This window comes from Zonotrichia albicollis, chromosome 6, assembly GCF_047830755.1.
Source record: "Zonotrichia albicollis isolate bZonAlb1 chromosome 6, bZonAlb1.hap1, whole genome shotgun sequence".
Classification (NCBI taxonomy): domain Eukaryota; kingdom Metazoa; phylum Chordata; class Aves; order Passeriformes; family Passerellidae; genus Zonotrichia; species Zonotrichia albicollis.
Window position 1 is genome coordinate 55,071,565 of NC_133824.1, and position 27,883 is coordinate 55,099,447.

The 27,883-nt window shown below is 40.2% G+C and overlaps 1 protein-coding gene across 6 annotated transcripts in view; it reads left to right on the forward strand.

Annotated features, from left to right (window-relative positions):
• PARVA (parvin alpha) overlaps positions 1 to 22,314 on the forward strand; it is a 62,136-nt gene extending 39,822 nt beyond the window's left edge. For all 6 annotated transcript variants that reach the window (XM_005492048.3, XM_014270628.3, XM_074543851.1 and 3 more), the window contains exons 5-13: positions 1,597 to 1,737; positions 3,631 to 3,746; positions 9,124 to 9,182; positions 10,013 to 10,032; positions 11,198 to 11,259; positions 11,947 to 12,015; positions 13,217 to 13,318; positions 14,098 to 14,170; positions 17,444 to 22,314. In XM_005492048.3, coding sequence (XP_005492105.1) covers positions 1,597 to 1,737; positions 3,631 to 3,746; positions 9,124 to 9,182; positions 10,013 to 10,032; positions 11,198 to 11,259; positions 11,947 to 12,015; positions 13,217 to 13,318; positions 14,098 to 14,170; positions 17,444 to 17,520 — 719 coding nt within the window. In that variant the 3' untranslated portion in view covers positions 17,521 to 22,314. The remainder of the gene's footprint in view (positions 1 to 1,596; positions 1,738 to 3,630; positions 3,747 to 9,123; positions 9,183 to 10,012; positions 10,033 to 11,197; positions 11,260 to 11,946; positions 12,016 to 13,216; positions 13,319 to 14,097; positions 14,171 to 17,443) is intronic.
• Positions 22,315 to 27,883: the final 5,569 nt, after the last annotated feature.

Sequence of the window (27,883 nt, forward strand, 5' to 3'; positions counted from 1 at the left end):
AAAGTTGGAATTTCTTTCTGGTTTGATGTCTGGCTTTTAACATGACTGAGGTAATGGTGCCCAATGGACTGCAATCTGAGCTTCAGCTGAGAAACAGATAGAGAAAAGAAACTGCTAATGCAGAGTTGGCATGTGCTTTTTACGCTGTTGGCTTGAAAGCCATTTTCTTAGTTATTACAGCTCATAAAGTCTCCAGTAAATTTCTTTCCAGTATCCTAAATGAATCTTGAAACATCATGTGAGCACTTCTAATAAAGACTTCACAGACTATTCCCTTCTATGAATGGTTAAACTGTTGAATATATTGTGATGGACTGGATTTGCCCAGACTGAGCAATTGGATTGTCCTGGGCAGATCTCCAGTGACTTCACCCAAAATTCACAACATGTGTATCAGGTGCAGCCTGACTCTAAATATTCATACACTGATCTAGCATTTATTGATTTCAGAGGAATCTTTTCCATTACCCTTAATTCCTTGTGGATCAGGTCTCTGCTTACTAAATCTTCAGTCTTGTGGTGAGGAGGTGCAAGAAACCTATGCAGATAGCAGCTCTTAGGCTGGATTAGGAAATAGCAGCTCTTAGGCAGGATTAGGAGATAGCAGCTCTTAGGCTGGATTAGGAAATAGCAGCTCTTAGGCAGGATTAGGAAGTAGCAGCTCTCTAGGCTGGGTTAGGAGATAGCAGCTCTTAGGCTGGATTAAAAAATAGCAGCTCTTAGGCTGGATTAAAAGATAGCTCTCAGGCTGGTGGTTTAGGTTCACTCACTTTGGAAAGATACTCAGTTGGCTTTGATAGGAACAAGATCAGCTCCTACCAAAAAAGAGAAATCTTAACAAAATACTCTTTTGTAGAAGTAGATTGATAAGTGACCAAGCATTTTGTTTCTGGTGTTGTCACCAGGGAGCTTCTGTATTTTCTTTGCTTGTTCTTTAAGGGTTAACAATAAACCACGTATGTATATACATAGCAACTGTACTAATTGTAACAAACTAATTCCTAAAGTATTTTAAAATCTACTGCAAATTTTGAGTGCAGAAAATGGCTGTGCTTTCATGGAGAGAAATTTTCCTGAGGTTTTAGTTGTTTTCATGAAAACTTGTTTGCCTTTCTTTGATGCATCCTCTGCCTCTATGAATATGGAATCACTTCCGTTTTATCACTACTGGACCAAGTAAAATTTTTATCTCCTGCATCTGAGGAAGAATCTGGGAGCCTGAGACTGATGAAGTAAAGTTGGTGTCTGTTTCCTAGGTTTGATGGTCTGCTGTGCAAGCCACTTGCAAGCAGAAACAATAGAAGTAAAGGGCCTTATGTCCAAGTCTGGTGCTCTCTAAAGGGAGTTGCAGCAAATGTTTGTTAGCCAGTGGTGTGGCACAGAGCCTTCTCCTTGTCAGTGTGCAACTAAAGGCAAAATGTGAACTTACCTTTAGGAGCTCAGAAGTGTAGAGGAAAAGTGGCTCTGGAAAACCTTAGATACAAAATTAGGAAGTCTGATGTCTCCTGAATGTTCCTCTGGTGTATGGAATGTCTTTGTATTCTTCGTGGAGCTGACAATTTTTTTTTTCTTCCATTCTTTCTTCTATCACTTCAGAGAAGCTTGAAAGTGAGAAGCTGAATGTTGCAGAAGTTACTCAGTCTGAAATTGCTCAGAAACAGAAGCTACAGACGGTGCTTGAAAAGATCAATGAAACCCTTAAACTCCCTCCAAGAAGCATTAAGTGGAATGTTGACTGTAAGTTTTGTGTTTGCTCTGCTGTTCTCATCTGTTGACAGCTGAGAGGTTGTAGGTGCCATCTGGAGTTCTGAAATATTCAGTGGGAAGGGAGGGCTGAAACCTGGGATGTATGGCAGGAGCTGCTCTGAAGGGCACTTCCAGATGTGCCACTCTGTGCTCTTTACTGGTGCTCAGCCTTCTGTTCCAGTTAGGTGTCTTCTCAGAGCCTGTCCAAGTGTGGTGGCTTTGCTCTGAAGTCCGTGTGCATACCAGCTTAAGTTTTGTATTGCTAAATTGGACAGGCAAGTACCTGCAGAAATGCAGCAGATGGACATAAGGACAGTTAGGTCCTAGAACTCTGTGTGAAATTTGTGACATAGATATGAATAATATTTCTGATCATTTCAGGCAAAGTCTGAACAACTAGTTTTGGTTACAGAACTCTAATCAAGACTAATTCTGTGCCCTTCCTGGTCTATTAAAAATGAACATAGCAGTATCTAATAGAAATGTCTTCAGTGGCCCAGCATGAGACACTTCAGTGGATATGTATTGGAGAAAGCAAGTTATCAGTTGTAGAAAATTAGGCCTCTTCATCTGTTTTAAGTTTGGTTTTCAGAATCATTTCATGCTGGTGAATACCTTGACCGGTACATTACATTTTCTGTCTCCTGTACCTGTTTTGTGCTGAGCAGTTTTGTATCCTGTTCCATTCACAACAATTAGTTAGAAGGAGAGAAATATCTCAAGGGAGGAAGAGTGAATATTTGGCATTTGACTTTCCCCTGTCAGTGGTCCTGCTGAATTTTTTGTCCCCTTCTTTTTTCGACCTGCCCCAAGTTTTCTTTCCATTCTTTATTATGCAGCTGGGGGCAGGGTGTTTGGAGTGGCCTGACAATTTAACTCCTAGTTTTAATTTAATGTTTTACATGTGTTTTAGAGCTGGAATAGAGATAGAGAGCAGCAGCTGTGTCCAGCTGTAGCTCACACTGGTGGTAGGCAGACAGACATCTTTGTAGTGTTCTGCTAAAGCACCTCATCTCTGACCATGGGCCCTCCAGCAGCATTTGCCAGCAATGCCACATTTTATATCAGTGTGTATCTGCATGGCATAGCTGAGACTTGCACTGTAGGATTATGAAGAAGGGTATTTTAGTGAATCTGATCGTGTTTCAGCAGTGCAGTAAGGTAGTACCTAAAGATTAGTTCAAGTACAAAAAATCTAAGTGCACAGCAGTGTCAGAGATCTTTTAGGAATACTACTTTGGGGAATGCAAAAACAAAATAGAAGAAGAAGAAGAAAGGCAATAATAAGGATTGGAAATTATCCACATGCATGCCAATGGTTTGATGCTTGATCAAGGATTTCCTACAGTTTGGCTTTTGATGTCTTGTAAGTTGTGTTAGTGTTAACTACCCATATATGAAACCCACTGAAAAAACCTTCAGTAACAGAACTAGAACAACTTCATGAGGAATGTTTGAGTCATTGAGTTTAATAAGTTATTGCTTAAGGCTTGTGCCAAAACAGGCTCATTTATCATCCTGCAGACATTGTGACACTTAAAAATGAATAAGTGCATGTTATGAGTACAAAAATATCTTTCTGATAGTCCATAAATCCTTATTGAAGTAAAGGGAATAAAAGAGAGGCAAGGAGAATGCAGAGAAAGCACTTAAACTGTTGTACATAAAATCTGGCTTTTGGATTAGCTTTAGATTTCCATCTCCTGAGCCTGTGACACTCAGACATGTTGCAAAGAGTAGTGCATTGGTGCTGATGGGGTGCCTTAAAGGCTCCAGGTGGCAAGAGGAAAGGAGTCCCATAATCGCTGTATCCTAAGCAGAAGTAAAAATCTGTGCCCTGGTTACTTTGCAGTTTGTAACTTGTGCTTTTAACGTCTCTTTCAGCTGTTCATGCTAAAAGTCTCGTAGCCATACTTCATCTTCTGGTTGCATTATCTCAGTATTTTCGAGCACCAATCCGACTCCCTGACCATGTGTCCATCCAGGTGGTTGTTGTGCAGGTAAGAGGGGCTTTAAACAGCTCTTGGTAGTGTTGTGAAGTTGACTGAGGGGTTTCTTGAAAAATGCACCTGGAGTTTCTGGCTGGGCAGGCACATGTGTGTCTCCTTGGCTGACAAGGAGCACCCGTGCATCTTCCTGGAAAAGGCATGAGAAGAGAAAAATCTGCTTTCCCAGCTTGAGCTGTGCCTCACAGTGTCTTACTTTGACTGTGAAGTGGCCAGATTGTGACAGTAAAAATACATGAAACATTATTATTGTTGGAATGTGTTTATCACCCGGAATGATCGCTAGAATTATTATTTTCCCCATTTTTTGATGCTCTTCTCACTTGTGTAGAGATTCAAATTATATTCTTGGCACTGAATGATGAATTGTCACCGTTTATTACATTCACATTTATGTTAGGTGACTAACTTCTTTTTCAGCTCTGTGCATGCTAATTTAGTCTGATTACAGTGTTGGTTTTCCCAGAAGCATGCAAAAAAATCCCCATCAACTAAATCTTTTGTCAGTCTCCTTATTGGAGCCTCATCCATTCAAATTCATGTTTTCCTGTTCATCATTTTTCTTTCAGCTGAACTTGTGCTTTCGTTATCTTATTTGTCCTCTTCCCATTTAATCTGCTTTTCTTTCTCTCAATTAACTTTGCCTTTATTTTTCACACTGCAACTGTCTTTATTTATGTCTTTGAACTGATGTTACCCTGAAGTAACTGGGTGAAAGAGCTATTGCTCAAGTTTTGTGTGGCTGAAAATCTGCAAGACAGATCTGAGAAAGTAAACATTCTCTCTTGTAGAATTCAAATAGGACAAGTTTTGTAACTTAGGGAGAAATCTGAAGGAGAGTCTCTGGTAAATGTGTCACTGGTGTCTGGTAGTGACTCATTGACTCAGATTCTGCTTCATGGATTTCTCTACAGATTATGAAGGACAATCCCTGGGAATCTGCACTTACATGTCTAAGGCTTTGAAGAAACCTAACCTTTGGCTATTATAAATGTATTATTTATTGTGGTTTATCTCAAAGTTCCACCAAAACCAACTGGAGTACAGTGAGTGGGGCATCTTTATGATGAAAAACTAAATGAGAAAAATAACACAGTCCTTAAAGAAAGAATCAGAACCTCTGCTGTCATTCCATACCTCCAGACAAAATTCCAGTTGAAGTCAGTGGGCATCATTATCCTCTTGTTTAACAGGCTAATGTAGTTCAATAGCAAATCCACTGAAGTCAGTACAGATAAACCAATTTAAAACAATAAGTAGTGGGAGAATCTGGCTCACTCTTGGTTGCACAGCTGCAGCTCAGGCGCCAGTGGTTGGCAGGGGAGGCATTTGCACCAGAATAATGTCCAAGTCATGGTGAAGGAGATTTGGTGAAAGCCAGTGACCTCCATAGTTCTGCTGATTCCTCCTAACAGAGGGTGGAGGCCAGTATATTTACTGTAATTGTAATTGCTGTAATTGTTTGAGACATTTCTCTTTTTTTTTTAATGGTGGGTGAAGGTTTTATTTTTATTTTTTAAACCTGTCTTTCGCATCCTGTGGGACTGATCATGCATCATGTACTCTTTGAACTCACAGAAGTTTTAATCAACCATCAGCAGGTCCTAATGGCTGATTTAGTGGTCAGGCTTGCACACCTCATGTTCTGAACACTTTGCATTCTGTAAAGAAAGATCAAGCCTAGGGAAGCTTAACAGACTATGCAGTAGCTGTTTTAAAATTCTGCTGTGCATGGTTTAATAAAGAGAACAGGAGAGACAGAAATAAAGGAACAAAGTGGTTTTATGAAGTCTTTTAAGAAAGACTCCCTTAATTCATTTCATGATTTTGTTAGGCATAGAAACACATAAAACGTGAGGGTTGCTGTGTTGGCTGGATGTAGCTTATTGAAATAGAAAAAGCATATTTGTGAAACAAAAAATGTGCTCATGTCTAACAGGTAATCAGCCTAGTTCTTATGAAAGCTTATTTCCTTTGGTTCTTTTGTACAAAAGCTGTTAGCAATGAGAGTGATATGAAATCTGGGTTTAAGCTGATTTAGGAAAAAATGTGATAGTTGGACCTTTTGTAGCTACTCTGTTATTTTCTTTTCCTGCCATAACAGTAGAATAAATAACTTTGAACAAAGCCCAGGCTTTGTTTGATCATATCTACTGAAATGACTGAGAGCTTTTTCTGAGAGCTAGGTCTTGTCATCATTTTGCCTCTTCTTAAAAATTATTTATTTCTACCATCCACGGATGGTTAGATGACAGATTGTTTGTGTCCAAGAGATGGAAATCTGAGAGTGTAAGAATGCATTGGCAGAGCAGCCAGAATGGCTTCAGCATGTTCTGGGACAGCAGTTCTGGGGTGCATGAACTGCTCTTAGGCAGAGCGAGGGAATTATTGGGATGAGATGAGTGTGTAAATCACAGCCCGAATCAGAGATCCTTGGCACCACTGCCTGGGAAGGTCTGAAAGGGTTTGGAGCAGCACTGCCTCCAGGTTCCAGTGAAGTCTTCTCTGGACCCCTGACAAATGCATTTGTTCTTTCTGAATAATTCTGTTCTTCCAGAATAATTCTGCATTTCACTGTGGTGGGGCAATTATAAAACATGGTCCTCCAGGTGAAATGAGTTGTAACAAGACATAGGCAAAAAGCCATCCAAATAATGGCAAGATTTTCAGACTGGGGCTTTGTGGGGGAAATTAAGCAGCTGGCCCTCAGTTACATAAAAATGCTGACTCAAAAGGAGATAAGAGATCTTTTCTAATTCCAGATGTACTACCTTTTTTTGTTCTAGGGAGTTGCCAATTTTAAATGGTAACTGATTAGGAATATCTTCAGGGCCTTCTGAAGTTTTTCAGCTGTGAGGGAAGAAAATGCCAAGCCTGTTCATTAAGGTCTTCTGTTATCACTGGAATGCATCTCCAGCTTTTCTTTTTAATGGGGAATTCTAATTCATGCCTCTTTTCTCAGGGACTTTCAAATAATTGATTTTTATAGCTTGTTGTTTTAATTTTAGCCACTGTTGCCTTTAAGAAACATGCTGGATAGTCTTTCAGTCCTCAGCAGCACCTCTCTATTTTCAGGAATATTTGTGTTATTCCCTGTCTAGTATAAGACAATCCTCACAATAGGTGACGTCAGTGCTGGGGTCAATTTGGAGTGAAGAGTTTTTAAAGAGCAAGAGATTATGAGAAGCAGCCTTCAGAGAAGGTGCTTAGACCCGTGTTTTAGGGTCCTTTCCATTGGGAATTTACAATCAAAAGTATAGGAAAGTCTGTCTTGACATGTGCTGGTCAAATGAGTGTCCAGAGGATGCACATTGTGTGGAAATCCCATCAGTGTTAGTGGTCAGGTGCCAGACACAAAACAAGGGCTTGGCATCATTTTGGTTTGGGGTTTTTGTTTGTTTGTGTTGTTATTGTCAACAACAAGATAAGGCTGCAGATTTTTTTCTTTTAATATTTTAGCTGCATTTTATCGGAAAAGGAAATATTTTTACTATCAGTGCTGGAGTATATTTCTGGCAATTTTTGTGTGCTTGCAGAGAGAAGGTGTAGATCATTATAAACCTTTTTCTGTTCCCATATTCCCAGTCTGATCACTGAAAGCTACAGATGGCATTGCTGTGGTGCTCAGCCCCTGTGGGAGATGAGAGCAGCAGGGTTCTTGCTGCGTGAGGCATCAGTGGCATGTCAGGGTCCTCATGAGGACAAAATAAAAGTTTCCTTTCACCCTGCAGCAAAGGGAAAAATAAACAAAAATACCAAACAGAGTGAGGTTCCAAGTTGTGCTAGCATGAACTAGATTGTGACTTGGAGTTTGAGTTAGTTCTGGAGACAGCACTCACTGCTGTCTGCACAAGCTGGGAGTGGAGGTAGCCCTAAATTATGTCATTCTAAATTATGTCATTCTAAATTATGTCATTCTTCCTCAGGCTGTGATAGGCAATGCCTCTGCAGCTGCTCTGTGCCCCCTCTTCCACAGTGTAACACCCTCGACTCCCCTCTGTCTTTTAAGTGCTCCAAGGTCCTCCCTCAATGCATTTTTCACCATGTGCAAGATATTTAGAAACTGGACTTTCAAAAATAGCATGGAAACCCCCTGAAACTGTCATCTAGCTGCAAGGACAATTCACATTGCTCCAGGTGCCAGTCTGGAATAACCCAGAGGGCTGTGTTCAGCTTTTCTTGAGAAATAAATATATTTCTTGATATCTTTTACTAATACAATGTAGAAGGAAAAATATATCAAGAAATGTATTTTAGTGATGGAAGGAATAGACAAGCCTGGCTCAGTCCTCAGCACATCACACACTGAGGACTGCCTCAGGTAGGGATGTGCTGTCTTCTCCAAGGAAGGAGAAAGCAGCAGCCCCAGTTCAGATGCCATGAAGGGCTTTTCTAAAAGGTAATTCTCCTTTTTGCTTTTCCACATAGAAGATGAGTGTAGGGCCAGCATAAATCTATTTTTCTCGTTCCCTTGTATGACAGGGAGTGAAGAATCATGAGTAATTGCCTGATATCTTGTCTAGACTTGAAATGGAGTTGTCAGCATTTGCCTGACTTTTCTCTGTGTACTGCAAATTTCTGGTAATGCCAGCGAAGAGGATTGACAGAGAGAGCACAAAGAGAGGCAAAACATATGTGTGGTATTTACAGCATCCCCAGATGAGTGTGATCAGCAAACTGAAACAGTGTCAAACTCTTCCAGTGCTGCATTTTGCAGCTGATTCAAGCAGCAGTGACTGGAGCTGGCATCTGCCAGGTTGGGCACAGCCTCTGGGCAAAGGCTGCTCAACACCAGCTCCCGTCTGGGGAGCATCAGAGTCACTGCTGGACCAGCATGGCAGTGTGGATTTTTGGTTTCTGTCAGAAGCCTATAGAGCTGTTTGTCTGCAGAGAAAGGAAACACTGAGGCAAAAAAAAAAAAATAGTACAAACAGGGCATAAAGAACAAATAGCCTGGGAGCACGATTTTTGCAAAAGAGAAGCATGGGCACCATCTGCCAAGCTGTTCATTGAAATACAGGGCTGAATTCAGCTCACCTAGACCTATCTCCACTAAAATACTTACATGTGTGTTTGGGTGTTTCAAATGTCTCGCTGAATTGGGGCCTTTAAAAGAAAAGTGAATTAAGAACAATGGAGAAAGGAAAATAAATACTTCCTTCTACAGGTGGAGTTTCAGGTTTCTTGTTAATGTATAAAAGAGTTCTCTGAAATACTTGCAAGGTAAAATAATATATTACTGAAAATTTGTGTAAGAAAAGTTCTTATTCTGCAGGTTTCTTATCTAATTATGTTTGTGTATCACAAATTTTAACTGTACCCTAAGCATTAAACTTTAGTGAGAAAAATGTCGCTTTTTTCCTTTTTGCAGAAACGAGAAGGAATCCTCCAGTCTCGACAAATCCAAGAGGAAATAACTGGTAACACTGAGTATGTCAACACCACATTTGCCAGCAGTACAGTAATTGAACACAGATGTGTCTCAGAAATTCAAACATTTGCTGATATTTAGCTTTCAGTATTGGGGTTCCAGGGAAGATGATGCATCAGCCAGTGACTGTATTTTAGCCTTTTCAAGAGCTGCAAACAAGCATCAAAAAATACAAAAGGGGGAGGAAATAGAGAGGTGGGGAACTAAAAGCAGGACTTTAGGTGTGTAAAATGATGGTAGTAAGCCTTGTATGTGTCATCTCATTGAATATTTCATAGCAGAAAAGCTATTCCAAACCAAATGGGAACAGCAGTAGAATATCCAGGTTTCTAATTGAATGGAGAGAAGCTGCTCTACTGACTTGTTATTGAGCTGTATGGATTTATATGTGATAGTTATAAGAAGGATCAACTGGAGCAAAATCCTGCAGTTCCTAAGAACCCAGCCCAAGGCTTGTTTGGGCTGGATTTCTATTGTGGTTGGTGTGGTAGATGCATCTTTGAAGCAGAGGGAAAAGTTTTCTCAAAATGGACATGGAAAAGCCTTCTTTACTCAGGCAGGGTGTGCTGATCTGGTTCAAAGTAGGGAATATGGGATCTGGCCTCCTGTGAGACTTTGGTGTAGACAAGAGATATTATACTGATAGACTCCAGACTAACCCTGGAGTAACTTGGTGAAGTTATTCCCAAAATTCTCCTAAATCTATGGATCTACTCCATTAGTCAGCAAGCTGAAGATCTTACCATGTATGCTGGGTTTTGTTGCAGCACAATATCTGCAGGTGAATTATATGTAACTCTTTTGTTCTTTTCCATTTTTTTTCTCACAGGGCATTATCAGGAAGGCATGGTAAGTTCATTTGATTATTGTCTCTTTTCTTGAGGCAGCCAGAGGGTACATGAGTTCTGCAGTGGGTGGTCACTTTGATCAAGTGGCAAGAAAGGAGAGGATTTCAGGTTGCCCTGGTAAATAAGCCCCACAGGCTGTTGTGGCAGTTAACATAAGGGGAAAAAAAGCCAATAAAATCACTCTGACCATCTTTAAAACACATTTCATTGCTGTCCAGCCCATGTTAATTTGCACATGCTTTGTGGTTTAACCTCCAGAACATTACTGCAGTGGTATTGATGGCCCTGAGTTCCCAGCATAGTGTGAAAATGGTGTCTTATCATGAACCAGCTGGTGAATGTTGATATTCCACATCCATTACCTACTTATACTTTAAAGATGTGGAGTCATTATTCAGCAGGCCCTGTACCTCGTGTGTCTCACTGCCAGGATTGAGTTTGGACAATAGAAAACACTCCCCTGAGTCTTGCTTGGTGTAAAGTCTGCCTTCCACAAATGCCTTTGGGTTTTTTCTTAAATTGAGGAATATGAATGTTTGTTGAGTCATTTGCTGTTACTCAGGTGGTTGTTGAAACACAAATTGCTCAGAAAAGGCTCTGGTGCCTTTTTATATATTTTTCTCTTTTCTTCAGAAGGTGGCTGCAGTAGCACTCCAGTCATGGTACCTTAGGTTGGCTGTCCTAAATTGCCTCTGAGAATGGCCAAAAACATCTGTACAAAGGATTGTATTGCAGAAATTTAATCATAAACCTGCTTAATAATCTAGTCAGTGGCCCTTGGGGAAAATCTTCCTCTGTAGATACAGTGACTAATGTAAACTCATGTTCTTCTGCAGAAATTATTTGGTTACTTAGCTGTCTCTATCTGGCTGTTCAAGATCTCATGCATAAAGATGCTATTCTTAGCTCATTTTTGAGAAACAGGGTCTTTAGGTGACCCAAATCCTACCTGAAAATGATGCCTTTTTGTGAATAATAGAGAATAAGTTACTGACAGCTCGCAGCAAGAGAGAAGTATGCAAACTCCTTGGCACTTGGAATTCAGAGACTATATTGAACCATTTTGCTGACTGTGCTGTCTGAAATGAATGTGTGTCTCAGGAAGTGTTTATTCTGTACTGGAACAACTGCTGCCCAGTATATTAATGGCCCTGAATGTTTTTCAGAAAGAGATGCATTCGACACTTTATTTGACCATGCCCCAGACAAGCTCAATGTAGTGAAAAAGGTTGGAAGGTTTTTTTATTTCTGAAATACCTCATGTGCATGCTTGTGTGTATCAGATGGTGTGGATGTGCTGTGTGTGGATATAATGTATAATGGCATGCTTTGCATACATTAAATACAATTAAGCTTTATGCTTAAATACACAAAGTCATGATTATAATCTTAGTTTTTATTTAATGTTTAGCAGCACGAACTTAACTTTGGAACATGGAACAACATACAGTTATCAAAGTTTCCATCAGGAGAATTCTCACAAAGTGTGTGCTGAGTAGAACGCTGAGTAGAACCCAACTGGTACATTGACTGTACTGATGCCAATGAGATATCCAGTTTACAGCTGCCAGAGGTCTGACCCTAGAGTATTTTGGCTGCTGTCAGATTTGAGTGGAGTCCAATTACCCACTTCTCCCTAGTCTGCTAAAAATCTGGGGGCTTTTTATGTTTTAACAGTGTATTTATGTATATATATATATATATATATATATCACATTCATTTTAGTTCTGTTCTTCATTCTTGTAAAAAATAATTTTAAAACAATTTCAAATGTCACATTTCAATTTCAAAATTTGGAGATTGTGTTGCAGTCTCCTCACTCACACAGATTCTCTTCTGAGTGGAGTTCACACTGCTGGTGTTGAGCTGCTGCCCTGCTGAATAGGCCTTCATTGCAGTGTTTTCATATTTCAGACTCTCATCACCTTTGTGAACAAGCATCTGAATAAGTTGAATTTAGAGGTGACTGAACTGGATACACAGGTAGGATTTTATAGCCTTTCTTGAAGGGGAGAGGTGGTTGCACTCTGTTGTGCACTGTGCCCTCAGCTTTACCCAGAAATTTCACTGAATTATTGTTGAATGAGCTCTAAGATGTTATTTCACCAGGAAATCCTTCATTTCTAAAGATGTACAAAGAAGACCCTCACCAATCTAAAACATCTAAAACAGTTTAGTATCTCCATTAGCATAAAAATTAATTACCAAATGCTACTTTGTGAGTGCTGCCAAGTGCTGCAAGGAGGACCTGCTTGTTTTGGTCAGGAAGGGGTTGTGTGCACTTGGTTTGCTGCAGTGCCAGGCTGAGCAGTTGTTTCCTGCCTACCTTTGCACAAGCACATGGGATCACAAAGCCTCCATTCAGGGGGAATTCAGGATTCTCCAGAGCAAAGCTGCTCAAGTGTACAGGCAGCTGTACAGCTGGGCTGCAGGCTTGATTGCACCACAGAAATAATGTGCTGCATGCTCTTCTGTCGTGTTCTCAGCTGCTAAATTGGCTGAAAAGAAGCTAAAAGAAAAGCTTAATCCTGCTGTATTGATACCTCCCCATGTGAACAAGTGCAGGGATGGGATCTGCACTATCAAAAAACCCCAGGTGTCTTCAGGTCAGGCTTTATTTTATGTCTTGGTTCCTGTTATTAAGAATGTCCACTTTATTTACACACCTACCAAGCTGATAGAGATTTTTCAGAGGTAAAATTAAGATTTAGATGGAAATTGTGTGCAAAGGCTTTCAAAAGGGCATTCCCTGTTTCTGCTCATTGCATCATTTACCTTGGGGGAAAACATTCCAATGTACCTAGAAACTCCTTAAGCATTTATCTGAAGCAGCATTCCCTGAAATGAGAGGTTGTATTTCCATCAGCTGAAGGAAAATCACCTGCCTGAGGAAGGTGATGGGTTGACAGACCCATAGACCTGATGCCACTGGGGTAGGAGTGAGAGTGACAAAACCACAGAAACATGGAATGGTTTGGGTTAGAGGGGACCTTAAAGATGATCCAGCTCCACTCCTCCTGCAGAGACGCCTCCACCAGAGCAGCTTGCTCAGAGCCCCATCCAGCCTTGGTCACTTCCCTGGGCAAATCTGTTCCAGGACTCCATTGTCTAATAAGGAAAGCAGTGAACTGTTTTTCAGAAAATGTACTGAGAAATGTTTTGGTTTTTTTTTTTTTTTCCACAGTTTGCAGATGGAGTGTACTTAGTCCTGCTAATGGGTCTCCTGGAAGGCTATTTTGTTCCCCTGCACAGCTTTTTCTTGACTCCTGATAGTTTTGAACAAAAGGTAACTAGATTTCATCTTTCTGTTAAAAGCAAACATATAAATATGTCTAGTTGTAGAAGGATAACACAAACTTTTGTGCATAAAGTTTGATGCTAATAGCTGAAGTCAAGAAAGGACTGTACTGCTAACCATTTCCAAGTATTTAAAAATCAGCATTAATACTTAGCTGGAATGAAACAGAAAATTATATTAATGATGGGGTGGTTAGCAAGTATTAACAGATTTTGGCAGCCATTGTGTGGTGCTGTCATTATACATGACCTACTGTTCATTAACATATATAGGATTACACACAGGCACTGATGACAGAATTGATTTTTTTTGTGTGTCCAAAATCCAAGAATTTAATGTTGGAAAGGTTTAAAGGGTTTTGGAAGCATAAAGGCATATATGTACAATGTGTCAATTTAGACCAACATTACATCAGTGTCTGTAGCTATCCAGGCAATTCATCTGTCTGTTCAAGACAAGAGCACTTCAGGGGCCATCATGTTCCAATTTTTGAACTTGTAGGAAGTGGGCTGTGCTTACTTGTGAGAAATTTTATTAAGGGTTGTGTTAGTTCGTGTTAACTTTCAATTACCTTTATCTTTCTGCAACCACCATCACCCAGAAACAGCAAAACAATGGACTGTCTGGATTCCAAAGACCAGATCTGCAGAGCCCTGACTATTTTTTCCTTTTGAATATCTGGGTTTGCAGCTTTAAAAATATATCTTGTCTTGACCATTTGCACTGTACAGAGTTCACAAGAGTGACTGCCTCTGTTGTATTGCCAGGTTGTCAATGTATCCTTTGCATTTGAGCTAATGCAGGATGGTGGATTGGAAAAACCAAAGCCAAGACCAGAAGGTACCTGTTCTACCTTTTTTGTATCTCCTTAAAAATTTGTGTGGGCTCCAGATCTCCCAAGGTTACAGTGTAAGAAGGTAAAGTTAATCAGCAGCAAAAGGCAAGGTACATTTTGTGGTGCTCAAGGAACTCTGTATTTTAAATGCACTTTTCAAAGGTTGCAATGCTTCTTTTATTCATTGACCAAACATATGCAGTAATACTCCAATATTCCCTGAAAGAAAGAGAACACAGTTGTGATTGGTGTCACTGGCAGGTGTCAGTTGCTCCAATCGCTCCATTTTCCTCCATCTCATGTTTTCATGCTAAACCTTGAGTATTCCAGTAATTTATAAGATTTTCACAAACGAAGGAGATGTTGTGGAAGCTGAATTTCAAATGTTCACATACTGCCTTTGGATGCAGGACCTAATAATGCATATTTAAATTAGATGTAGAGCTGGGGACTGGCAGTAGAACGTGCTTCATGGAGGATAAAGGTTTTGCTGCTGACTTTGTGAGCATTGGGATTCCACTTCTCTTTGTTGATACACATACAGTGTTCAAATCCAGCTTTTCAGGCTGGAGACAGAGCCCTGGATTCCCTTGTTGCTCCTCCTGTGAGGAGTTACCACTTCTTACCATGCAGGAGCTGGGTGTGCAGCTTCTCCTCCCCTCTTCCCACCAGGAATGATATCTGGGCTCCTGCTGGTTACCTGCCACAAAAATCAACATAGCTGTGTCTTTTCAAGGCCAATTTCAGACTTACATTTCACAGTCTTTTCCTGCCACAATATTGGATTGTCATTCCCTGAGGAGCTGACATAAGCTCATGTCAGAGTGCTGCTTCTAGCAGTCAGAACTCTTGGGAGATTCGGGGACTGCTTGCTCAATCAGGTTCTGCTCCATTCAGGGTTTTTTTCCATCCCTCCCAACTTCCAGGTTATGACAGCCACAGACACACACAAAAAGTAATCGAGCCTGTGCATTAAATCTCCACCTACCTAGCCTGTTTTTTTTTACTTCTTTTGACTGGTTGAACTCTTATCCACAGTCATGCTTAGCTGTACCACTGGTGAGTGTATCACAAGCCTTTATGTCTGAAATAGTCAAAGTGAGAATGAGGAAACAGTGAAATTGAGGGATCCAAGTAAAACACAGAGTATCTGTGATCCCTTGCTCCCCATGGATGGTTTAAAATTCTTATGGCATTTAATTTTTCAGGTATTTATTGCTCTAGGGGACAGCTAATTTTTCCAGTATAAATCAAGCCATAAGGATATTTCAGCATATATAAGACATTTCTTGTGCAATTATTGAAATGCTTAATATGAAACTTCCTGCCCAAAGTGAATGGAAAAACACATCTGTTTTATGTGTTGTTACATTGGGCACAATGCCCGTACTTAAAATTTCCAGTGAGCAAAAAAGTATTGAAAAGGATCTTACCCTAAATGTGTACACTAAATACTCTTTGAATTCCTACACTGTTTCTTTGAGGTCCTTGAGGAAAAAATATGCTGAAAAGTGCTTTAGAATATGAAAAACATATTTAGTGGAGGGAAAAAAAAGAATGCAGTTAAATAAATGAGTATGAAAACCAATGATTTTTATGGGGTCAACAGTTTATTTGGGTTATTTGCAATATAATCAAAAAGGTCTTAAAAAGCTTTCTGTGACCTTTTACTTTAAAAATGGCTGGAACATTAATCTGCTGAATCTATAATGAATTCATTTGCAGTTTGAGCTTTTTCAGAGCTCCTTGCAATGTGCACATCAAAGCCAAACACAAGTTTCTCTTTTAGAAACTTGCAACCAGTAAAATGTTACATGTGCTGGTCAAACCCATGTAGCAATGGGAATAACCCATCTTTCTCTGGGAGTGTGCTTCTTTTACTTTGAGCCTTTCTGTGGGATTTTGTGGTGGTTCTGGTATCTTTTTTGTGGTGGTGTCTTTGCAAAGACCTAACAAAGTTACTTCTTTAATAATAGAAGTTCTGTGTTTGGAAAAAAAGTAATTCTGCACCTTGCTGCTGGCCTGAAAGAGGAAACTTCCAGTGTTGCATGCAAACAGTATTACAGATTGCTGTGGGATGTTGTGGGGGCAATGCACCCTTCCTGCAGCTTTTGGCATTTCCTCTTCATTTTATACCAAGCATTTTTCATCTGATTTATAAAGAGCCACAAACCAATGCTGGCTCTGGTTATATGACCAAGGCCCAGAATAAAATCTAGCCTTGAGTGTTTCCACCCTTTGTCCATGGATATAAATTCAATGTCTTTAGTTGGCATACTTACCAGGCACAGGTTTGATTGGATTAATTATTTAAAGTGTGACCCTTCACAATCTGTGAGAAACATCAATGTAGATAAATATAATGGCTAAACTCTGGTGACTACAATACACCATTTACTGGGCTCACTTGGAGGTTTTGGCCAATTCCAAGAACCACAGTTAGGAATTTGAGTTCTTATGCATTCAGCAGAAAGAGATGGGACAATTCTGATTCCGCTCTGCTCTTTCTGGGGCAATTCTGAATCCCTGTTTGAGACTGACTAAAGCACTGGTGTAGACTGCTGCAGTAGTGCTTGTCAGTTTGTTTTATAGATTTCTTGTGAAATAATATTGACTTTCTCAAGAACTGCTATTTGAAACAGAAGGTATTCATTAGCTTTTTGTTTCATATAAATCCTTTACTCTAGATGTTGAGTTTCTGAGGACTGATTCAGCCACGAATGTCAGCTAACTCCAAGAATTTTCAGATGTTTGTTCAAGGAGCACTTGTATACCTAGCTTCTTTAGATCCTCTGGAAAATTTAAACTTGCCTCTAGCTATCCTGCTGCAATTGGGCCTAGTGAAGGATGTTGCAGTCCAGAGTGTGCCAAGTCCTACAATTGTTACATAAGAGGAAGCTTCCATTGGTTACTGCCTGATGACTTTTTTTTTCAAAATCATTACTTTCCAGCCACAACTGTCTGAAGATGAAGTCATACAAGTATGTGTAATCCTGGGCACACTTTGACTCAGGAGCATCTGAGCTTGGCTACGTTTCAGCAGCAGCAGCAAGAGCTACTTGTATCCCTAACTAGAAGTGGTTAAAACGCCAAGTTTTGAGTTGCCAGTTTGAAAATTGTGTTTTATTGATATTTCTACTCTTTTTGCTATCCTTGTGATCTAATGTTCATGGTTGTTAATGTGAGCAAGGGAAAGGAGTAGGGAATGGGCATTTTTTTCTGGAAAACATTTGGAGCTAATGAAGTTACTAATTTGTCTTCCCTTGTCTTTTTTCTAGATATTGTAAACTGTGACTTGAAGTCTACACTGAGAGTACTGTACAATCTGTTTTCCAAATACAGGAATGTGGAGTGAAGAATTGATTTGAGTCACAAAGGAGTGTTGACAAAGAAAACATCATAACTAGCCTATCTTCCATAAGTATTCCTCTGCATCTCTATCCTAAAAGGAGCAAATCCATTTACCTGAAGAATTTTTGGTTATTAGTTGATTATTCTGGCACCACTATTTTCACAGTAGATTTAAAACTAATATAACTTATAAAGAAAAAAGGGTTTGGGGGAAGGTATCTGGGTATTTTCTGGGAGAATTCATGTCTTCATTCTGGGATAATTCAGTCTTGTTTGGGAGACATTCTTGTCTTCACACTGTTTTTAATAGGTGAAGCAACAATGAAAAGAAAATTAGTAAGTTTGATTCAAATCAGCCTTTGGGGCCAATCATAGGAATATTCTGTACTGAGTACTTAATTATTTTTTTACATATATCTTTTTTTAATCTGGGGAGGGGAAGAATATTTTCTATCCATGATAAGACAGTTCCATTCTAATTGTGAGGAATGTGCATGGAGAGAAACAGTTAAATACACTTGTTCACATGACAGCTAAGAAGAAAAAGCTTAACCTGCTGAATATATAGTTCCAATGCTATTATTAGACTTTCATTTTATGGGTACAAACTGAAGTGGCTACTCATTCCTTCAGACTTACTATGATGTGATGCTCTGCTTCAATATGTGCTATTGAGCATTCCACAGAACCACACTTTGCAGCTTGTCCCTTGTTTTTGTTCAAGGAAGAGATCTTTTTTGCAAAGAACACTTTTTAGGAAGACACACCTGTATAATACAGCTTTTCTATAATATTTGTATTATTATAACATTTAAAAAGTAGAAGAATGGCTTGTTTTTTATTTTGGCAGTTTAATCACAGGATTATCAGATTGCAAGTTTAGATTCATTGCTAAATAGAATTTAGAATTGTCCCTTTGGTTGATTTTATGATGAATGTATGTTCATCATAATGAACTGCATAATGTTCAACATGAAGAAATAAGATTCATTTTCTAGAAATGGTCAAAACTACTTCCATCCAAAGATTCCATTAGAGTGTGAAGTTCTTTGGTGATGTTACATGGCTACAAAGATTTTTTTTAAATTTAATCACCACCAATTGAGCTGTTACCTGTTTGGTTTTAGCTTTAACAAAGACACAAAAGGGAATTGGGAGATGATTCTTCCCTTAGACTGTTACCAAGCTCCAGTTGTGCTTCCACAGGAAGCTGCTGGAGGCTGCCTGCATCACTTCTGAAACAAAGCGCTCCCTTGCAACCACAGATCCTTGGGGTCCTGCTTTACACAGTCAGGAAAAAAATTCCTTGATAACTCTTCAGAAGTCTTGGGAGTGCTCAGTGCAGGAAGGAGAGCTGTTAACAGCCCTGCAGGGCTGGCTCAGGTCAAGGAGGAGCGATGGGGCAGTGCTTGAATGGTCACCAGCAGAAAGGCAGAGCTGGCAGGGACACAGTGCTTTACTCGTGATGTAAAGCATTACATCTTTCCATTTGCCAGGGCTTTTTTTCTTTTTCTTTTATGTAGAGCTTTCCAGTACAACGTCAGCACAGAGGGAACCCCAGCAATGATTTTCTGTCTTTGCTAAAAGCAAGCTGGTATTTGGTAATAAGGTGATGCTGACTTCTGCTGGGGGGCTACAAAATTGTTTTCCTGAGACATAATATGAACTTTTCCAAGGGAAAGTCAATATTCAATTCAAAGGACAATGCCTGGGTGTTCTCTGATCTCAGAAATTATCTGATTAAGAATATCTGAGTAAGAAGCACTCTAAATATCTTGGTTAAAATATTTTCTTACCTGTGTGTTTTAAACTGAGTTTCTGAAATTAGAGGTACAGAAAACAACATTTATTTCCCCTTTACAGGGAGAAACAGCTGGACATTTTGACATTTTGACCTCAATGAAAATGAACATTTTCATTATAGCTTTAGTATCTGAGAAGCTAAACAATAGGAATGAACCAAACTTTTTTTGAGCAAACGGAGACAGAATTTCTCGTGTATATATCAGCAGCAATTTCAGCTTATTTTAATGTTTAACATGCAAGCTTTTCACTTGCACACCTAGTAATAATTGTAATAGCTAATTAAAAAACAAATTATGTTTTTTCTGCAGACCATGCTCAGCTGCAACACTTTTACATTTCAACAGTGCTGAAGAATTTTGACAGCCTTTGTTTTCAGGAGTGCACTTTCTTTTAAGAGGAGATTTGTATGGGTAAAGTGAACACTGAAGCAGTTTTCTTTGCCTGGACTTGCAAATAAGTATTTCTTCTGCTATATGGGTATAACATTATTGGAGATTTATCTGTCAGGCTCCATTTCCATCCTTATAAAACATAAAACTGAGACAGAATTATTAAATCCTCATGTTGAAATGCAATTATGGAGAACTGTAGAAGCATTTAAACAATATCCAACCTTTCCACAATTATCTATCCCATGGTAAGAATTTATGTAAATGAAAATCTGCTATATAAACAACAGTGTCCTATGTAAATATAGATCCATTGATAGTTTTAACAGTTACACATAAATAGTATATGCTGCCATGTAGGAGTGGGTCACTGCTTATATTTTTGACAGTGTAGATTTAAATAGCTATCAGATAAATATGAAATCCAATATAGAGATTCATCCAATATAGAGATTATATCTAATATTTATTGCTTTGATTCAGAATATAAGAGAAATATAGAATACTACTGTAGACAGCTTGCTTTTCAGCAGTTGGTGTAGGCCAGCCCTTTCCTTCAGGGAAGGGAAAAGTTATTTGGGCCAAATTCTGCCACACCTACATTTTTTTATTCTGGATACACAGCAATGCACCCTGCATACTGCTGAAAGCAGAATTCTCCTCACTGTTTATATCAAGATAGAAGTTGTTTAAATTTTAGCCAATCCCAGGTTTATTTATAATTACTTAAGATGATTAAGTGGACCCAAATCAATTGATTGAGCTCGTGTGAGACATGAGCTGCCACCTGGAGAGGCCAGTTCCTCTCCTGGTCCCAGAGGGAGCCGGTGGTCCCCAGGCTGCTGTCTCAGCACTGTGGATCCTAAAGCCAGCTGGGGTAAATCCAGGGCCCTGCCTGAGGATCTCATGGTGGTTTTGGGATCCCACCCACCAGAGCAATGTGCCTGTCTCTGTGCTGTGTCACACAGACCCCACAGGCAGCTGGGCCCACCAAAAAGTGGCCAATTCTTGGCCTGCCTTGAGTGGCAATCAAGCAGGAACCATTGCTGCTGCTGGGGCATTGTGAAACCCCCCAAAAGAGCAATTTTCTGTGGCTTCTGATTCATCCATTGCATCCAGCAATAGGATATCTAGGTTTCTGCTGTGGCTGGAGATGGGCTTCCTTTCCCTCCTGATGGATCCTGGTGTGCTCTTTGAAGCACACAGAACTTGCTGTTTGGGTTTTTTTTTTTAAAGAGGAGCTACAGATTTTTCACAATGTGTCAATAAGCTGTTGTCAAAATAATTACCTAAAATCCTAATATCTTGAGGTCAGCTCCTATCAGATTTCTTTCTCAGCTGACTGGCTGTTATTTGCCATAAAGAACAAGTCCTATAAAAAGGAACCTTTGCACGATTTTACCCAAGACACACTCATAAAGCCCAGAATTTGGATTGCTCTGTATTTCTGATGGAGTCCAGACGAACCAAGTTTCCTATTAAATGTGCTGACTGCAGAATGCAGTTCTTTACATTTCCTAGTGATGTTACAGAGGGTGGCAGCCCTTGCAGCTCCATAGCTCAGGAATTCAGGTGGACCAGCAGGAGCTGGATGAGGTCCTAATCCACTGCAGTGAATTGTGGCAGGAATCACCAGAGCCTCTCTTGGAGAGCATTGCAGTGCTGGGGAATGGCTGCATTCAAGCAGACCATGATGATTGGGGTATTGGTTGGCTTTTGTTCTTACTTTTTATTCTGGAAGTATGGTTTTAAATTCACGTTTCAGGTTGTTTTAGCAGACACCTTACTGCAAGCCACAGTGTTGTAAAGCAGAATGGCTTTTAGAAGTTTATTTCATTAGGTAAAGATATATATGATATTTAATATACTAGATGCCAGCCTTAGGTCTTGTTTTTGTTATTCTTGTCTTCCTCTCAAAACAACCTTCATCAATGGCCAAGCATTCAAAGAGAAAACAGTGCCTTGAAGACCTCTTGCAAGATTTTTAGACTGTTACCTGTATGACTTTTGTCATTTTATTGTAAGAATTAATGTGGGCTTTCTCTTCACAGTCGAGGTACAATTACAGACTGAAGGAATCCTTTGTAAAAAGTTACAATTAGCTTGCATGAAGATATTTTACTTTGATTTGTCACATGAAAACTTGACATAGCGCCACCAAAATTTTGAAATTAGGCGTACCTCAATATCCACAGATTTTTCCAAAGAGCTTTTGAGTCATTCAACATTTACAAGGGCTAATTTTATGTATTCTGAAAATATTTTCTGTGAGATTGTTTCTGCAATAATGAGATTTTCTTTTTTGTCTGACAATTTAATACCATGCACGCTGCAACCATAGTAGTCATTGAAACATTTGGTCCTCAATTTCAATATCAAACTAACTGAGAAAAAAGAATATTTTCAAACTTTGCTGAACGTGTATCTGAAAATAATTGTTAGTTAAAATTAAGCTGCATTGCCTTCAGCTGCAGAGTTAGTAGCTTTCACAGAATATATGTACTCTGTAAGTAAAAGACACATTCTTGCTGATTTTTTTTTTCCTGTGCTTTTCCTGAAACCTTTTGTTATGATTCACAATAAAATTTGCACCTGAAAATCAACCCTGCATGTTGTTGTTGGGTCAAAGAATGAGTTGTCTGACAAAAAAATTAGGCAAGCTGTGTGTTTTGTGTTCTCAAAACTTCCAGACCTCTCCATGCACCCAAGCCTTTTCCAGTAACCCCTTTGTGGGTGTGCAAGGTGTTTATTATTATATTCTGTGGGGGCTGGTGACAGCTGAACGGGGGCTGGCAAAAGCAATCATGTAAACATATGTTTGAAATGATTAACAGCAGCAGGTCAGGAAAATGCTGTCTTTGACTCAAAGCAGCAAAGAACACCTTTACTTTTAACTTTGTGGTGCTGGGCACTTCGGTGGGGATATCCACCGAATATAATATAATTTATTTATATAGATAAATATAATTTTGTTAATTTTGAATCTAACAAAATGTTAGGAAAACATTGAAATTATAATGTCTGTGTCAGAAAATAATTGCATTTAGGAAGATTTTGAGATCTATTTTTTTATAAACTTGTTTTTGTTGCGACCCTTTAATGCAGGAGCTTCAATGCAGAGCTTGGAACCAGTCCAAAATATAGGCATCTAAAGTGCTCCAGATCGACATTTATAGCCACTGAATTACTGGCTGGAGTCCAGAAGCAGGTGTTTGATCTTTAGGTCTGCTTGTAAAGCTGAAACCACCAAGCAGAGCTGCCTAATCAACAGGGAGCACTAAAGACAGGGTGAGTTTTAATGCCAGTCTTCAATCCCAGTTTTACTCAGGGCTGGATAGAAGCAATTCTGCTTGCTTAGGATCCACATTCTCAACCCCCACCATAGGCACTTGGAGCTTTTGTTGTAAATTTTGTGGGTTGTGTCCTGAAGAACAAGACTTGCTCTTCTTCAAACATTGCAGTACAACACAAAGGTCACAGTCTGGCTGCCTCAATCTTTTCATTGCTGTTCACACAGAAAGCAAAAGATGTGGCTTTAATACCCTTCTGCAGCCATGGGAGTTACTCCTCCTCCTCTTTAGAATCCTGCAGTATGAAATGAAGGAGAAATGGTGTTTTTACTATTGTTGGAGGGGCACTGTTGATGCCTAAGCTGTACTCAGTGTGTAGAGTAACTCCACATTAACTGAGACAGAAGGAGAGCAGAAGAGGGAGCATAGCTGGTGATTAAGCTGTTGAAAAGGTAGAAGAAAATGTGGGGGAAGAACCTGTCTTCTGGGCCTCCTGTAAGGCCTGCTTCTGTATTTCAGTCAATCAAAAGCTGTTAAAATTCCCAAACATGTTTTGAAGAGAAAACAGACAGACCTCTGTCTTGCCTCTGTTTCACTGCAAAGTTCCTGCTGAGCTTCTCCTTTCACTCCTCTTTTCCAGCACTCTGCATAATATATATGTGATGATTCACTGAGTGCAGGGATGGTGATGAAGTACTTGTCTTGAGAGGCTCACAGTCCTGCAGGAAGGCAGGGGGGAATTCTGTGCTGTGAGCCTCTCTATCTCATGAAAGGAATAATAGGTGTGGGTTAGGGACCGAGTGCCCCTTTCTGCCTTTGGGCTGTGGTGTAAAACAAGGAGTTAAAAGTGACCAGTGAGGCTGGGGCGGGGCCAGTGCCCAGAGGAGGCAGGAAGGTTGTTAGCTTAGAAAATTTCCTCACTTCTGTGGTGGAGAGGTGGGTGCTCAGCTTTGGGGTAAGGAGGTGTGTGGATTTCCCAGGTGCCTTCCCCTTGAATGCTGCAGGGCCATCAGCCTCTTGCCAGCATTGCTGGCTGCTTGCATGTGGCTGAGACTTCCCTCTCTGTGACAGTGACTTAAACACTTCCATGTGCACATTGTTACAATAATAGAGCCTTGAAGGCGTCAGGCCTGCGTTTCTGAGCCTTCTGTACCTCCAGATCTTTCTGAACTGTTTGTTACAGCACTTGAATAGACAGAAAGGACATCATTAGAGCAGGTCTGTGTTCTCAGTGGCATAAAAACCGTGTACATCTACCGTCTGAAACCAGCACTCACTCCAAACAGTCATAACCTCCAGCTTATTTTTTTTCTGTTATCAGGACAAATTAACCCATTAGCTGCACAGACTCTATTGTGAGTCAGAGGTATATGACTCATGTGAATAGAACCCAGTTCTATTCTGGTTTTAATTAACTTGGCCTCCACCCAAATCCTCCTTAGAAATGAAAGATACTAGATTAGCTGAAGTGTACAACACATTTTTATGGTTTGTGCTAAACTTACATGTGTATTTATATGAGATAATGCTACAAAATAAAAAGATTCCTATGAATGCAGTAGCCTGAAAGGTGACAGAGCTGCTGTATTTGATAGACTGTTAAGGTATTGGAATTAATATGGTTGGATTGTTTGCTTTGCAAACTGTAAGAACAACAACAACAACAAAATTTAGAATTCTAGTACATTGGGAAAATATTTCCAGCCGTAATTCAGATAAATGGAAAACAAAGTTGTGATGGTTTGAATTTCAATAGAAGTACAGTCTTAAGGTGGCAGTTCCCATTGTGATTTTCCTAATTTTGCTGCCTGAGATTTTTTTCTTTTCTTTCTTCTTGAAGATAAAATGTAAAGATTTGGTCAGTATACTTGTCAGTATTTCTAATTGGGTCATTGTGCCTTCTCTTTATAAAGCAATACTAAATTTTAATTGCAGGGAGGGTAATCTGAGCCACTACTTAGAGTACTGTCAAAACATAAGTGATACTAATTATATTTACGCAAGTTCAAAAGTATCAAAATAAAACCAAGGAAACAAAACCACCCCTCTGTAATCCTGACAGAAACCAAAGCCTGAATCTTGCTTATCACTGAGTAAGATTTCCTCATGACACTTTAGGGGCTCTGAATGCAGGCACTCAGAGATTGTGGTGGGGTGGGATGGCTCCACTGAGTACCTAAAGAAACAGCACAGAATGAAGGAGAGGCTGCAGGGAAAGGAGAGGAATGTGTGTTGCTGTGATCACTTCATGGTTATAGCATGCTCCTGTAACACAGGAAGGATGGGCCAGCTGGACACAAGCTAACCCAGTGATGAACTAATCAGGAGTGGGCTCTGTGTGCCACCAGCTGTCTGGTGACTGGTAAGTTGGATTTCTGCTTTGGCAGGGCCCAGGCTACCTGGAGCATGAAGGGGAGGGCTGGAGGGAAAAGGTCAGGTTTTAAAAGAGGCTGAGCTTGAGGTGCTCTGAAGTGAAAACTTGCGTGGGGACCACTGCTTCCCAGACTCTGCAGTGCCACAGCTTCATTCCAGTGGCTTAGAGCGCTTGATGGAGATCTGCCCTCAGCTCTGCCTGCTGCCAGTTACTCCTGATGAAGCCCTAACTCACCTTCTCCATGCCTCAGTGGTGACATTAAGCTTTCACCAAGGCAAGGAAATTAAAGGCACTTAGCAGACTCGGCTTCGTTTAGCCAGGGCTCCACGTCCAGACCCAGAGGTTTTTCTGTCTTGGAGGGAACACTGTCCTCCTGTGCCAGACAAGGTGGTGTGGCAGGGAATTGGTACATTCTGCAATTCCCAATCACTGTAGAAAGTTACCCAGGTGGTAGGAGGCAGAGTTAGGGCACGGATTTATCTATTGCTATTGGAAACAGTTATGCTGCATTTCAGGGATGTGTGTATTCCTCAGCTGGAAGTTTTGAGCATTAACTTCTGAAATTCCATTGCTGATAACTAGCAATTCCATTGCTTTTCATGTTTCCTTTGCTACAGTGGATTTCTTATGCCATCACTGGTTGAGGTTGGATATACCAAACTGTTTTCATTTTATTGCAAAAGTTCCATGCCTTCTCAGTGGTTTCTCATGGGCACCTCCTCACAGCACTTACTCCTTCTTCACAGCACAACCAACAAACTCCAACTCTCTCCTCACGCAGCCAACAAACTGCATCTCTCTTTAACCAGCTAACCCACTCTTTTGGGGCACTCATCTTCTTATTGGACACAGCTGTGGCCTGTTAAGGGCAGGCCTGTTCCTAATCTTTGGTGATTAGTACAGCTGCAACTCCTCAAAGGTGAGATTACCTTCTGCACTATCTTTATTTTCTTACATTCTATCCCTCCACACCAACCCTGTCTAGATTCCTTTTTTTATGCTTATAGTCACATCCCTCTATTGGACAGAGCTCCTTTATATAATCTAGAAAGCATTGTGGATCTACACCAGGGTGCAGAGAATGATGTGGTGATTTGACAGTAATGGGCAAATTTCTCAGAGTCACCTCTCCCTCCTTTGGGGATATTTGTACAAGGAAATCTGCATCAAACCTCAGGATGTTCCTGTTACCATGCATGCTCAGAAATGGAAAAGATCCAGGGCTCTCCTTCCCTTTGTACTCAAGGAATGTTCAGTTGTGCCACTAGAAGGGGAAAGAAGCATTTGGATCCTGATGTGAGAAAGAGGATGGATCTTGGTGGGCACAATAGTCCCAGCACCTTCATTAAAATATTTCTCAGCAAACCTGTAATTTTCCTTCTGAGCACTTACAGGAATTTAACCTGAACTATTCTGTGCTGCTGGGGATTCAACACCAAGAACTCTTGTGATCCTCTGTTCCCTGCTCCAGTGTGACACAACCTCACCCCGTAAATTTGGTGTCAAGCCCGTTAACTTCTACTGCTTCCAAGACTTCTCTCCTAATGGCTCAGTTACCCAGGCAGACCCCTGGTATGGGGAATGAAACACCAACAGAAAACTGCTCTCTTAAGCCAGACAAAATTTTCCACTAGATTAATCCCCCAATTAAAAATCAGAAGATTTGTTTCAAGGAATCAAGACACACTTGTTATTGAAACTCAATTGCACTTTTATTACTGGGTTATTAAAACTCACCATTCTGTATTAATCAGCATTTCTTAATTAACATAAAATTCCCAAGGTCTGGTACAATTCCACCACCATCCAGTTCTATGCTGTTCATCTCTATTTAGACTACATATTGCTAGAGCATGTGGGATTATATTGCATGCTGCAATTATTTTCAGGGAGGACTGTGACACTTGGCCTTGATCTTGGCTTTCTCTGGTACAGAGCACTGTTAGTATTCTATATTTATTTATAACTTGCTGAGGGGAACAACAGAGGCTGCCTGACACTGTGCACTCTCTTCTTCTTTAGACTGTAATTCTCGGGTAGATCTCTCAGGAATTACAGGGAGGAGAGCTTTGCCATTTGGAGAAAAGGTCTTACAATTTAATCAGAACACAATTTTAGCAAACCAGCTAGTTCAATCAGCCAGTCCAATTATGGTGTGGGTTGAGCAAGACTCTGTGCTCAGGGTTCCCTGGAGTTGTTTTTAGTTATGAAATCAAAATAAGAAATGAGGTCAGTTATGCTGTATTGACTCCTAGTGCTGCAGCTTTCAGCTGCTATAATTTTACAGGTAGAATTGAAAGAGCTGTATCAATCCCTTCTTGCCACAGCCCAGCACATCCTGCAACATAATTTGCAATACCTTCTTTTTTTTTCAATCCTGAGGATTGTTTTGAGAAAAATATCCAAATTCAGAGCCAGCAAACAGGCTGTGGGCAAAGCTTCATTCTTGGCTGGTCACATACGTGTCTGCTCTCCCAGGCTGGAGTTTAGTGCCTGCACACCATGAAG